The sequence below is a fragment of the Peromyscus eremicus genome, chromosome 8a, assembly GCF_949786415.1.
Source record: "Peromyscus eremicus chromosome 8a, PerEre_H2_v1, whole genome shotgun sequence".
Lineage (NCBI taxonomy): Eukaryota > Metazoa > Chordata > Mammalia > Rodentia > Cricetidae > Peromyscus > Peromyscus eremicus.
The window spans coordinates 34012215-34026889 of record NC_081423.1 but is presented as its reverse complement, the minus strand read 5'-3'; the positions used below and the strand labels follow the sequence as shown (position 1 = coordinate 34026889).

General features: G+C 44.6%; 1 protein-coding gene across 1 annotated transcript; it reads left to right on the top strand.

Annotated features, from left to right (window-relative positions):
- The first annotated feature begins 5916 nt into the window (after positions 1–5916).
- On the top strand, positions 5917–14675 carry Znf879 (zinc finger protein 879). The gene is made up of 5 exons (XM_059270464.1): positions 5917–6114; positions 6933–6999; positions 8974–9100; positions 9531–9626; positions 12501–14675. Exons 2-5 carry the CDS (start codon positions 6967–6969, stop codon positions 13934–13936), a joined length of 1692 nt encoding a protein of 563 aa, XP_059126447.1. The 5' UTR covers positions 5917–6114; positions 6933–6966; the 3' UTR covers positions 13937–14675.

Sequence of the window (14675 nt, the reverse complement as noted above, 5' to 3'; positions counted from 1 at the left end):
AAATAATAGTAAAAATCGGAGAAAAGAGATTTACATAATGTGTCTGGCCACAGAGAGAAGAGAAACGAAGAGGTCCAGTGACCCCACCCCCCAAGTTGATCTTCAGAGACTTGGGTTTAAGAAGAAAGAGACACGCACAGCTAAGTGGTTCTGGTCATTTGGGGTCCAGTCTCTCCTGCAAGGTGGTCAGACAAGTTGTGAAACTGAATTCTCTTCCTGCGAGGCACGAGGCACGCTCCCTCTCGGGCTGCACCAGGCTTCAGTCTTCAGCTTCTCCCAGCGTGAGACTCCTGGGAATTTGAATTCTTCAGGGTCTGATAGCAGAAGGAAGAGCACACAGGTGTCTCCAAAACACCCTCTCCCCTTTCTGTCTTTCTCCTTCTCTGTTCTGACCACTAGAATTTTTTCTCTTTTAAACTAATATTTTATATGTATTTTTGTGTGTGTGAGCATGCGCATGCGCACATGTGTACAGGGGGGTTGGTTTTCTCTTTCCACTATGTGGGTCCTGGAGATTGTACCCAGGTTGTGAGGCTTGGTAGAAAACATTTTAACCAGCTGAGCCATCACACCAGCGCCCAGTAGTCCTTTTGAATGCACTTGCCTAAGAGCCTCCCCAGCTTTCTCCTGGCAACCCTTGGGACAAACCTGTAAGTGACAGATGACAGGAGCAGAGGCTGAGTGTGCCAGCCCAGTGAATCTGAAGGACAGGTGCAAGACAAGGCTTGGTAAGCGGGGAGGGAGGGATGCTGAGCTTCAACATCACCAAACATACAGAAGCTCTGCAGAGAGATTCTCCCATCCTGCAGACTGGGAAATAGACACCTCAGGGAGTGATTGACAGCCCAAGGCCATGCAGCTGACTTACATCAGCAGCTAGATTTGCATTCATAGTGGTGTGAAACCACCAGCCCACCCACTGGTGTTGGAGGGAGGAAGGGCAGGGCTGGTTGACCCTGCGGCTCTCATCTGGGTCAGGAGTCCTGAGCTGTTGTCCCCCAGGTCATTTCTAAAAGCTTCCCAGCTCTCTGGAGCTGAAGCTCTTGTATTCGACTGTTCCATCTCATGGTTGGACCATGGTGAAGGGGCTTGGCTCCAAGACGCTTTCCCATCATTGCCAACAGAGGACAGGATTGAGCTCTCTGCAGCTCAATGCAAAGGCATCTTGGAGACAGATGCTGAGGCCCCAGCCTCCCCGGATTAGTGCACTCGTCAAAGTGAGGCCTGAGCCAGGACTAATTGCACTCCATTAGTCAGGGTGGATTAGGGTGGCAGCAGAGGTCTGGGCATGGCTGGTGGAGAGGGCAAGCAGCAGAAAGATGCCACCATTCTTTGAATTCTCTTGCCACGCCAAGTGGCTCACTCTCTTCTGGGGTGGAAGCCAGCTTAGTGGGGATAGGCCAGAGTGGGTGACACTGCAAAAGACTGTCCAAGCAGAGTATTTGTGTGTGTGTGTGTCTGTGTGTGTGTGTGTGTGTGTGTGTGTGTGTGCATGTGTGTGTACATGTGCATTCGTGCATGTATGTGTTCGAGCACATGTGCACCAACTACTCCACACATTTAACAGCCAGGTGGTCTTTCTTATAGAAGTGACCTAAGACCATACATTTGAGGGTGCAATGAATGCAAGGTGTTAAAGCTTCTGATCTCTGGAGTAGGAGTGCTGTGAATTGCTCACCTTCTCGCTTTCAGAGAACATGTAGGCAGGAGAGTCAGTGCATCCATCCATCACTGTCTTCAGCACAAGAATGCTGAAAAGCATGGCATCTGCATCTATGCAACTGATCAAGGGTGTATGGAGCATGATCCTAATTAGTCTTATCAATAAAAACCAAGAGCCAAATATCGGGGTAATAACCTGAAAGATCAGAGAAGCAGAGCAGTAGCCACTAGAGACTTCTTACCTCTATGAATCCTCAGGCAGAAAGGGGGCAAGATCCTGTCTGCATCCGCCTTATATTCCTGTCTCCACCTCCCAATTGTGCTGGGATTAAAGGCATGAGCCTCCCACGTGCTGGGACCAAAGGTGTGTGCCACCACTGCCTTACAAAATGGCACAGACGGGTGGCCAAATGGCAGGCTATGAGTCTGAAACTAGGGTGGCACATGGGCCAGGTGCTGTGAGAGCTGCCCCAGGCTTGTAGATGATGGCCTTCTTGTGGCCCATTGTCGTGCACATGTGCGGACATCTCTCACTGCCTCTTCTCATAGGCCAAGAACTCTATCAGATCGGGGCTGAGATACTGAGTCTTGATGGTCAACTTGAGCTGCTGGACAGATCCTTAGAAGATCACTGAAGCACACAGCTGGTGTGCCTATGAGAGCGCTTCCAGAAGGACTGCCCTGTGCGACAGTAGCTCAGTCCAGAGACACGGCCTTGAATGTGGGCAGAACCAACAGAGAGAAAGCCAGCAGGCGAGCACAAACTTCACTTTTCTCAGCAAGTGTGTCTATGGCCACTGCAGCCGTGGGCATCGGTCCCGGCACTTGTCACCTTCAGTTTTCCCAGGGTCACTTTCCTGTGTGCATGAAGCCAAAGTTCACCTTCTCCGTTTGCTTTTTCCCAATGGCCAACGGTGTTGGGCATCTTTGATGTGCATTTGCCTATTTGTATATCTCCTTTAAAGAGATGGCTGTTCAAATTTGTTGATCCTTTTTTAAGTGTGGGTATCTGTCTTCTGGTTGAGCTGTACGTCTTGGACTTGTTGGACATATGACTTGCAAAGATTTTTATTCCATTCTGTGGCTTGTCTGTTTACTTTCTTCAAAATGCACAAAATTTTAATTTTCTTGAGATCTGATTTACATTTTCTTTTATTGTTTGTATTTTGGTATCACATCTAAGATCTCACAAGAAATTCCAAGGTCATGAAGATTTATACCTGTCCTGGCTAGTTTTTTTTTTTTTTTCTTTTTTTTTTTTTTATCAACTTGACACAAGTTCCTAGTCCGCTGGGATGAAGAAAACTCAATTAAGAAAATGTCCCCACCAGATTGGCCTGTGGGGCATTTTCTTGATTAATGTTTGATATGGGAGGGCCCAGTCCACTATGGGAGGTATCACCCCCAGGCGGGTGGTCCTGGGGTCTACAAGAAAGCAGTTTGAGCTACTACAAGGATCCAGGCAGGAAGTCAGTTCCTCCATGGCCTCTGTATCAGTTTCTGCTTCAAGTTCCTGCTCTGATGTCTCTCGTTGATGGAGTGTGATCTGAGAGTTAGAAGTGGAAGTCATCCCTTTTCTCCTCAAGTTGCTTTTGGTCACAGTGTTTGATCACAGCAATGGAAACCCTAACAAGATACCACCTATGTTTTACTTTCTAGTGCTTTATAATTTTAGCTCTAACGTTTAGATCTTTGATCCATGTTGAGGGAATTCTTGAGTATAATATGAAGTTGGTCCAACTTCAACCATGTGCATGTGGCTATCCAGTTGCATACACGGGAAGCGTCCATGGTGGATAATGCATAGGCCGAAACCTGATTGAAGAGTACAGTAAAACAATGCTACAATGCTCACATCTGGCAGGTAGAAAGAACAGCAGCTGGAGAACAGGTGAAAACAAATGTCACAATAACAGCAACAACAATATCAAGAAATAAGAACAGGTGTTCTTGCTGAAAATTCATGTGTGAAACTCCAGAAGAAACACACCTTCAAATATGAGGGAGATAAAACTAAAACAAACCACTAAGCCACAAGCAGATCTGGAAGCAGGACATTAATACAAAACAAGATCTTGATTTAAAAACAAATAATCTAGCAGGCTGGGGCTCTAGCTCAGTGATAGAGTGCCTGCCTAACATGCACAAGGCCTTGGGTTCCTTAGCACGGCAGGAAAAAAAATGAAAAGGGCCACAGCATTTTTCAGAGAACAGGCAGACGCAGTGAGCTGAGGCGAGAGGAGGCAAAGGGACACCAAGCACAGCTCTCCTTTCTCAGGTTGTACTGCTGTCTGTCTGTGTCAGCTCACCCATGGAGGTCCTCTTGTTGTGGAATGTTATTTTAAGATGTGTTACATTTGTTTAGGCTGTAGAACATTTGCTTTAATGATACAAAGGTGTGTTGCATTCTTTATGTTGCATTTGTTTAACTCTGTGAAGCTGTGTTACTTTGACTGTCTGAAACACCTGATTGGTCTAATAAAGAGCTGAATGGCTAATAGAAAGGCAGGAGAAAGGATAGGAGGGGCTGGCAGGCAGAGAGAATAAAAGAGGAGGAGAAATCTGGGGAAGCAAGAGAGATCAAGGAGTGAGAAGAAGGAGCTAGCCATCTAGCCACCCAGTCACCCAGTCACCCAGTCACCCAGCGAGTAAGAGTAAAAGTAAGACTACAGAAGTAAGAAAAGGAAAAAGCCCCAAGGCAGAAGATAGATGGGGTAATTTAAGAAAAGCTGGCTAGAAATAAGCCAAGCTAAGGCCAGGCATTTGTAAGTAATAAGCCTCTCTGTGTGATTTATTTGGGAGCTGGGTGGCAGGCCCCCAAAGAGTAAAAGAGTAAAAACAACCAACAACATCTTCTCACTCAGAATAGAAAATATTCATGTGAAGCCTTCCACAGAACACCAAACAAACCCATAATACTCAACTGTGTTACAAAGGAATTTCTCTGTTCACAAAATATCACACATTGGAGATGACAACACGCATCATGAAATTAATACATAAGTAGAATAAAAAATTTTTAAAAAACCCATTCAGGTCAAACTAAGAAGCAGAGAGACAGAAAGACCCAGCCCAACATTTACAAATTGACAGAGACAAACCTGTCATAGCCAGTCTTGTTTGTCCCAGAGATGTGCTTTAGTGGATTAACGATTTAGGAAATGTATTTCTGTAATTCAGTACATTAACAGATTAAAGGCAAAAACATGATTATCTAAATGGATGCAGAAAAAGCATTTGGTCCTATCTACTGTTCATTCATGATTTAAAAGTTTAGCCATCTGGGGATCTTCTTTAGCTTGACAAAACTATCTACTAAAAGCCTACAGAAAGGCCCACACCCAGCATGAAGTCAAAATAATCCTTATGCTAAAGTGGTATGTTTTAGTGTGTATGTTGAATGCTTTGTTGGTGGGTTGGTGTTTGTTTGGATCTGGGTAGCTCCACTCCTGGCATACTTCGACAGGAATAGAAGTAAGGCAGAGCCTTACGGTGTTTGCTGACTTTCAAACCTTTGCGGTCTTCTGGTGATGAAATCCTTCCACCTTGGTTCAGCAGAAGTTCTTCATGTTGATTCCTGGGAAACTAATACAGCCTTTAGCTGACTTCCTTCCAGGGGCTGTTCTTATCTTATGGGTCCCATGCTGTGGACTTCGTTAAGGACCGACTTAAAGAAGATTGTGTTAATTGCTATCTAGAGAACATACTTTATATCTAATTGCAGTTGAATTGTCATTCTTTACAGTGAACAAAGACAGAATCAAAGTTTTGTAAAAAGAGCTAAAAATTTCCAGTTCAAATAATGAGTAGATTTTAGTTCTACCTTTTTTGCTTTCCCTGAAAATCTGGGCTGCCAGTGGCAGTAATAGCTAATATAGCAGTTTATTTGCTTAATGTTTGCTTCAAGTATGAGCCAACAATGAAAAATTGTATATATTGTTCCTTTTGTAGGCTACAAAAAGCATCATTTTCTATTTAAAAAATGATTTTTTTTTTCTCTCGCCATCCGAAACTAAGCAGCCAGGGCCTTATTCTTGTACATTTTTAATGCACATCCATTTTGCCCTTTTTAGTAGTATTACCATTGTAGTTAAGAATAAAGCGTGAATAAAAGCCTGGGAGGTGGAGGCTGACGGTCAGCCTTTAGGCGCCTATCTCCCACTGCGGCACAGTAAGGGTGTCGCGGTGCCTTCTGGGAAATGTAGTCCGTTTTGGAAATCAGGTGTCTGGCGCGCGCGCGCAGTTGAGCCCAGTACGGTTCCCTCGCTGGATGTTGTTGGGCTTACTAGGCTTGCAGGCAGAGCGGGCGTAGCTGGGAGCCCGCGGGGTAGAGCTGCGAGCCGGGCGGGAGCACGCAAAGGCCTCGGTGGCAGGTGCAGACCGTTGGCCCTGACTCCAGGTCGCTCCGGATCCGCGGGCCGGAATAGCGGTCAAGGAAGCGGCCGGCTTCAGGTTTGCGCATCAGGGTGGCCTTGAGCACAGTGCCTGCAGGCTTACCATCCCCGAGCTGAAACTTTGTTTATTCGTTTCTGTCTGTCTTCGGTGTTGGACAGTATCTTAGAGTGAATCCCACAGTCTGTATTCTTTTTTGGTGAAGTTCTGTTCCTTTGCTCTAACGTTTTGCTGTTGGAAAGAGCAGAAGGATGCTGAGCATGGAACCTAGGACTTGTTAATATCAAGCGCTCTTACATGAGCTGTACCTCCAGCCCCTTTTTTCCAAAATTTAAATTCAATTCTAGCTAGTGATGCTGTTCTCAAGCGTGTGTGTGTGTGTGGGGGGGTCTTCTTGTTAATTTAAGAGACTTTGGTAATTTTTCTGACCAGAGGCAAACGCCCACGAGGATGAGAGGACTAATTTCTAGTCTTCTGAAAAGGGTATGCATTCTGCCGTCACTTCTTTCACTTGCAATGTCCAAGTGCAGATGGGTGGAATATTTATGCCTTCTCTTACCTTCATGAGTTGCACACCATGGCGCCTGCTACCTTGCTGAAGAACGCAATAGCTTGGTTCAGTTGTCTTTCTTCATAATCTCTAGTGAAAAGGTCACAGGCCCAATAACAAGGTGTGCTTGTTGCCTGCTTCTGGCTTTGGTGGCCATAACAAGGTGTGCTTTTGGCTTGCTTCTGGCTTTGGTGGTCATGCCCAGGTTCCATCTAGCTTGGGGAGACTGGGCTGTGCAGATGCCCAGCAGGTGGTTTCTAACCTGGTCTGGCCCAGGGAGAACTGGAGAGCAGTCAGAATGAGTGAATCTCACAGCCTTTTCCTCCAGGTGTCTTCTCAGGAGGAGCAACAGAGGGAGAAAAATGGCCCAGAGGTTGCTGCCAGCCCACGTTCAGGTGAGTAAAGGCCACTTCTCTTTTGAGCTGCCTCAGGCTGCAGAAGAGGCAAATCTATTTCATTCTTTCTTGAACTCTCGGGGCTTCAGAACCCAAGGAGGAACAGAAGCTGCTGAAAGGTGAGACTATAACTCCTGAAGGGAGGTTCTTCCTGTCTCCATTAATCAGTTACATAGCCAATGACCAGGAGTTAACTGCCTTCCCTTCCTTATTGAGCAGACATTAGTCTATCAGGCTGTTATATAGTTCCCTGGTTCTTGCATTCTCTTGGAGAAGGTGTCAGCAAGACACACAGAGCCTCAGCAAGCAAGGCTTTATTAGAGCAGGAACTTACTTGCACGGGCAGAGTAGCTGTCTGAGAGATGGAATCAGTTCATAGGGTGTCAGCTACGGTTTTTAATATCTTTCCCACTTAACGCTTTTGACTGGTGGAAAGTGTATCACCCCTGCCTTCTCGTATATGTGAACTTGAGGTCTTGTGACCAGATTGTAGGGCTAGTTTCATCCTCACTTGTCTCATCAATGCTCATCAGCTCCAGTATCCTTTGGCCATAAAGCTAAGCTTAAACAATAGATCTTTTGTTCCCACACCAGCCCCTACCTTCATACTCATATTTAACTTCTTCCTGATGACGAGAAGTGGATCTGGGCTGCATCCAAAGGCACAGAAGGAAAAGATGGCATAAATGTAGAAGCAGAGCACAGAAACCCATAGGTTCAAGCTTTGTTTATTTAGTCTTGTCCCCATGCAGAGTTCCTGGTGATGCAAGCCATGCTCCTTTGGTGCTTGATTGGCTGAGCTTGTTTTATTTTGTAAGGAACCCAGGGAGTTTTTGTCTTCATAGTCTAAAGGCTATTATATTAGCTTCTGCCATGATTCTGCTTAAAGAAAGGCATGAGTACCAGTCCCTTAGGGGGAGCTTTTCTGAGTTGAGACTGGCAAATGACTTAGCCAGTAAGAAGATTCACAAACTCTCTGGGAAGATGGCTTAATTAGTAATATATTTACTACACAAGTCTGAGGACGTTAGTTCGATGCAATGCATAGAACTCAAGTAAAAAAGCCAGGAGCAGCGGTATGTTGTTTATCATCCCAGCCCTGGAGAGGCAGGTGGATCCCTGGGGTTCACTGGGGTTCACTGGCCTAGTGAGTCAGCGAGGGCTAGGCCAGGGAGAGGCCCCGTCTCAAAAACAAGATGGATAGCATATGAGGGGGTTGACACCTGAGGTTGACTTCTGTTTTCAACACACTTGGGTGCATATACAGATACAGATACACACACACACACACACACACACACACACACACACACACACACACATTCATATACAACCAAAAGAAAAGGAGTAGGGGCTGGGGATGTTGCTTATAGATGAGCACTTGCCTAGCATGCTCAGGGCTCTGGGTTCAATTCCTAGTGCTGCCAAGAAACAGAAGTGGGACTGCCTCTTCCTTATTTCCAGGGAGGAAAGTCCGACCACTCATCTTTACATTTACTTTTGCCCTTTCAGAGCAGGAAAGATGCTAAGCTTTGTGACCAGCTTGGGGTTGTGGAGATGTGCCTCTGGCTTGGCAAAGAAAAAGCGAGCTCCTAGCATTTCCACTCTAGAAGGACCACCGGTGTTGTACACGGATGCCCAGCCCCATAATTTTGTAGAGTATCAGAAACTTGGAAACCACCACGCCATCTCCTTTCGAAGACTAATACATTTCTTAGTCTGGAGTTCTGTTCTGTCTTCCCGATCTTGTTTTGTGATGTCAGGTGTTCTCTTGTAGGGTGCTGTGTTTGCACTTTCTTAGGGCACAGTGAGTCACTTACTGTAGGAACCTCCTGAATACATGCTGGTTAATGAAGCTGTTGTCCGGAAATGCTTGCTTGGCTTGAAACACTCAAAACCCTCACAGAGTTGCTTCTCACCCATGCTCTCTGTGGGCATGGTCTGGGATGAGCAGGAAGGGGTTTGCTGTTCCAGGAGCCTGTGACGTTCAGGGATGTGGCCGTGTTCTTCAGCCAGGATGAGTGGTTGCATCTGGACTCTGCACAGAGAAGCCTGTACCGGGAGGTGATGCTGGAGAACTACAGCAGCCTGGCCTCACTGGGTAAGGGGTTTATTGGGGTGCATATTCTGACATGGAAATACATGATCTCTACCCTCTACCTGGTAGGACATGTGAAGGGCCTGTGGATGGGCTCAGACATGGCTGTTTTTCCCCTTGGCTGTTCTGAGATGTCTGAATATGGCTGAGTTAAATAAAGGGCACCTTCTCTTGTGTTTTTCCTGTCTCCCCAAACACAGCTCTGTTGTGATGGGTCCCCTAAGCCATCCTACCAAAAGAAGTGCCGAGCCAGAGCCCTGACTCAGATCCTGAGGCTGTCTCTCAACATCCTCTAGGAGCCCAGCTTCAGGCTGCTTTCTAAACAAAACTTCTCTTCCTATGCACTGAGCCCCGACTTCGGGGTCTACTTGTCCTGGACCTCTATGCTAATATGGCCACTCATGTCTTCTTGTTCATGTATTCATGTACTCAGGTATTCTGTTTTCCAAGCCAAAGGTCATCTCTCAGTTAGAGCAAGCAGAAGACTTCCAGGTGGTGGAAAGTGGAATGCTTCGAGGTGTGTACTTAGGTAAGTGGCAGAGGGATCAGAACTTGAACTTGGCATTTCTTACCTGCCTGGGCACAATAAAGGGATTATGCTCAGAAGACACTGGCCAGGGACCTCCTTTGATGTGCCAGCACATGGAGATTGCTGGGAAGGACATGTCTCCCTTCTTTGTTTCTGGTCATCTTGTCCATCAGGTTCAGAGGGAGAGGTGAATTCCCCAAGCACAGATTGCACTTTGTCAAATGCATTTGTCATTCAATAGCATGTGCTACAGTGTGATGTGCAGTAAATGTCTGTCGGTCTCGATTCTTCTACCCTTCCCTTTTACTGCACTAATAACCTGTACTACTTTATGGCTTGAACATAACTTTCATGACTGTGGTGCATCTCTTGTCCTACCTTTCACTTCAGTGCACCGGTGATAACTCAGAGTATCCAGAATGTGTTGGTGTCACATTAAGGAAAATAAATCAGAGCACTTCCCCTTGGAATAGTTAACAGGAACAAGCCCAGATTTAAATTTTCTGCTTCTTTCTCCCCGTGTCTTCCATCTCTCTATTGCATGAATCTAAATCTGTGCCTTCCTGAATGCTGTCTTATGAGTCTGTCCCTGTGCCTGTGTGTGTCCCCAACAAAGGGCTTTTGCTCTGTATTTATTGAATGTCACAGGAATATGGAGAAAGAATGAGGGAAATTTTACGATAATCTTTAACAGATTTTTACAAGGGATGAAACTTTTCTGACTCCAACTGACCCAGATAACAAACAAATGCTATCAAGTAATGTCTGAATGCTGCTTCCAACAGTTATGGAGATACTCATTTTATAATGTTGCTTTTCAACATAGTTTTTGCTTTCCACAAGTGACTACCACATCATGCATACATACACACATGCATTGCTCTCTAGGTCAGGGGCATGGAATTAGATTACAATTCTCCATTAGCTTAGGTTCTAAAAGTTGGTTACATGGGCAATCCAAGGCAAGTAAGATGGTTGTTACATTGCTCTGATAAAGGCAGTCAAATAAACAGGCTGAGTACATAGTAGGAAGGCAGTCTTAAATCTTAAGTAATCTCAAGGTGTGTTATTAATTCTGGCTGTGAGGTCCAACAAAAGTTCCAGACCATGAATTTTCATAATAATGTATCGCCATACTGTCTTGGGCTTTTGCTTTGACTTTGTGACTCAGTATCCATCGTTAATGAAAAACAACAGAAGAATATGTACATGTGCAAATACATGAGAGAAACTAGGTGTGCCAATATGGTGACAGTTATAGAATTTCAGCAGGTTTGTAGATGTTCATCAGGCTGTTTATCACTGGGACAATTCGTAAGCCATGTACAGCAGATCTTTGTCCCTGATATCTTTGCCGAGTTTGACTCTGATGGCCGCATCACAAGTGCCCACTTTCTGTTCTGCTTTGCATTTTGTCTTTGTTTCTGGCTCAGAGGATGATTCTCTTGGACCCTGCTACTTACCCAGAATTCATTTCTCTCTGGTAGTAGCTGGGTATTCTGAATTAGTTGCATCTTGGGTTGCCATTCATGACCTATCTTCAGATTTTCATTTGTTTTGATGAGGATATTGTCCATGAATAATTTTTTAGAGTTTATGTGTACAATATATGTATATGTCTAAGTTCTTTCTTCTTTCTCTTGGCAATAGGCTTTGGGGTAGAATTCTGGCATTAGATGTCTTGGTCCCTATCAGCAGTGTCCACACATGGCTCCACTCTACTGTCTTTGAGCAATAAATGCTGGTAACAAGTCCCAGCCTGATTCTATTTCTCCTGTTTTCTGTACAGGTGAAATTTTATAATCAAGAAGATGAAAGCTCCTTTGTAAAATATATTCATTTCTTTTGAATCAATCATTTCATTTCTTATAGTGTATCCTAAGTATCCTGGCTCTTACTTAGATTTTATTTACATTGATTTATTTATATTGTGCAGGAGGGAGGGGGTGGGGATAAGCCACAGCTTGAGTGTGAAGCTCAGAGGACGACTCTCAGGAATCAGTGCTCTCCTTCTACCACTGGAGTCCCAGGGATTGAACTCAAGTTGTCAGGCTTGGCAAGCATGCACCTTTACCCATCCCGCCATCTTAGGCCCTAGACTTTTATCTTCAACTTCATCTTCTTATCACTCAGCTTACAGTAGCAGTGTAGTTATCCCCACTGCATAATGCTTTGGTTTTGTTTGTTCTTATACAGTTCTCATGAGGCCCTAGTTACTTCGTTAGCAATTTGGTTTCTTGGCTATTGAATGGAAGCCTGTGAGAACTGGCCCTTGCCTTGCTATTGCCTGTAATTCCCAGAGCTTTGGTCTTTGCATTGTCTATTGAGAGAACACTCATTACAACATTAGCACTCTGACAAGGGCCAGAGTGGCACTATTGAGACTAAAATTGTTTCACAGAACCCCTGAGGGCAGAGGCACCTCTTCTTCCCTCCCTCCTCTTTCCTCTCTCCTTCCCTCCCTCTTCTTCCTCTCTAAAGCTTTCTTTTAAGATTTACCTGAATATACTGGCAACTGATCTGGGTGATGAAACTGAAAAGTAACATAAGCTCTGCTCAGAAACACCTGATGATGCAGCCTTCGTTGCTAAACCAAGACTGGCACCCCCTCCTATTGGAAGAGCTGCCATCTGATGGCCTCGGCAACCCCCCACCCCGCCACACACACACACACACACACACACACACACACACACACACACACACTTCTTCAGACCCTTCCTTTCAGACATGTCTACCCTCCTATTTCTTTTCCTTTGTCTTGTTCCTAACCTTTCCTGAGATTCTGAGTTTGGCTGTGTTAGCTGTGTTCATGGATTTCGTTATTTTCCTTTCTTCCCAGTGCAAGAGTCACTTACATTTTGTTTAATTTAGGATGGAAGAGCTTGTTGGAACCCATAGTTTCCAAAGGAGAAAATAAGGAAGTCTTGAAAAACCACAGAGTTGATGATTTTCTTGACTTCATATTGGGAAGAACATATGTAAATGAGGAACAGTTAGAGGATCAACAAGGCAAAAAAAACAAGCTTTGCAGCAAAATGCTGCTTTCCATTAGAAAAGACTATATACAAGAGAGGGCCTTTAAGGGCACCGACCTCGCGAAAAAGCCGGGTATGAAGTCTCCATTTACTAGAAAACTTGGAGTTGTCTCCAGAGGAAGAAAGCCCCGCTCACAGCAGGACTCAGTTCTATTTAAACAACTAGGATTCAACACAATGCGAAAGGGTTATAAATGTAACAGCTGTGGAAAAGTCTTTCTCCACAGTTCTTCCCTGAGCAAGCATCAGAGGATCCATACTGGAGAGAAGCTCTACAAATGTAAGGAATGCCGGAAAGCCTTCAGCCAAAGCTCGTCCCTAACCCAGCACCTGAGAGTCCATACTGGAGAAAAGCCGTACATATGTAGCGAATGTGGGAAGGCTTTCAGCTTCACCACCTCTCTCATTGGGCATCAGAGGATGCATACTGGAGAGAGACCCTATAAATGTAAGGAATGTGGCAAAACCTTCAAAGGCAGCTCATCCCTTAACAATCACCGACGGATCCACACTGGAGAAAAGCCGTATAAGTGTAACGAGTGTGGGAGAGCCTTTAGTCAATGTTCATCTCTTATTCAGCATCATAGAATTCATACTGGGGAGAAACCATATGAATGTAGCCAGTGTGGGAAAGCCTTTACATCAATATCACGGCTAAGCAGACACCACCGTATTCATACTGGAGAGAAGCCTTTTCATTGTGATATGTGTGGCAAAGTGTTCAGTTACCACTCAGCCTTGATTATACATCAGAGAATTCACACTGGAGAGAAACCATATGCATGCAAGGAATGTGGGAAAGCCTTCAGCCAAAGCTCAGCACTCATCCAACATCAAAGAATCCATACTGGAGAAAAGCCATACAAGTGCGATGAATGTGGGAAGGCCTTTTCCTGGATCTCACGACTTAATATCCATCACCGAATCCATACAGGCGAGAAACCTTATCATTGTAAGGAATGTGGAAAAGCTTTCAGTTCCCACTCAGCAGTCAACACTCATCGAAAAATCCACACTGGTGAGAAACCTTACAAATGCAGTGACTGTGAAAAAGCCTTCAACCAAAGCTCAGCCCTTATTCAGCACCAGAGAATTCACACTGGAGAGAAACCATTTAACTGTAAAGTATGTGAGAAAGCCTTCAGACAGAGTTCATCACTAATGACACATATGAGAATTCATACGGGAGAAAAGCCTTATAAATGCAAAGCCTGTGGGAAATCATTCAGTCAAAGTTCATCTCTTGCCAACCATCAGAAGACTCATTATTGAGAAAAACCATATAAGAAAAATGCATGTGATAAATCTGCCAAAAGACATTGATTCTATACTGACTGTAACAGAATTCATCCTGGAGAGAAAGTGATGAGTAATAGTTGGGGGTGAGCATCAAGTTAGACTTCAGTAAACATCAGGCATTTGTGATGCAGTATAAACTTGTGTTTGGAAAACTTATATAAAATATAAAATGTTTTCCACGTGTTCTTAAGTTTTACTGACTATAGAGTTGACTCTAGGGCTGAAAGATTAATATTTTCTAGTGATTCAGACTTAACAGCCACCAGCTTCTGTAACATCACTGGGGACCTGGTGATTTAGATAAAAGCTGAGCCATGAATCAGCAGACTTCAGATGAGCCTAGGATCTATGTTGGACAAAGCCTTTCAGTGTTAATGCAGAGTAGCTGGATTAGGGAGAATAAGAAAAGAAATCTACATAGGTAACTTGTAGCTACCTCATGGTCACTAACGTTTAATACTCTGGAAACAAGTTCTTGTTTATTAAAACTTTTGGTTCATTTTTCTTTTCTCTAAGTTACTGACCCGAGAAGAAACTCACTCTGTGAGCTGTGCGGGTTATTGTCCCATGCATTGTCCTCCCCCACTTACCACCTCTGATTCAGGCCTAAAGGCACTTTAAGTCACAAAATGCATGGTGTCTCCACTTGTTTTCCTCAGAAAGTAATTACCTTTGCTGTATTAAATTGTGAAGTAAAGGCTCTTCAGACGAA

What these genes read in the sequence shown, in the direction of transcription:
- Znf879 (XM_059270464.1), top strand. Translation starts at nt 6,967, where the DNA reads ATGGCCCAGAGGTTGCTGCCAGCCCACGTTCAG. An exon ending in TGCTGCCAGCCCACGTTCAG is followed by an intron (nt 7,000 to 8,973) that starts GTGAGTAAAGGC and finishes TTGCTGTTCCAG; the next exon opens with GAGCCTGTGACGTTCAGGGA. An exon ending in CAGCAGCCTGGCCTCACTGG is followed by an intron (nt 9,101 to 9,530) that starts GTAAGGGGTTTA and finishes TCATGTACTCAG; the next exon opens with GTATTCTGTTTTCCAAGCCA.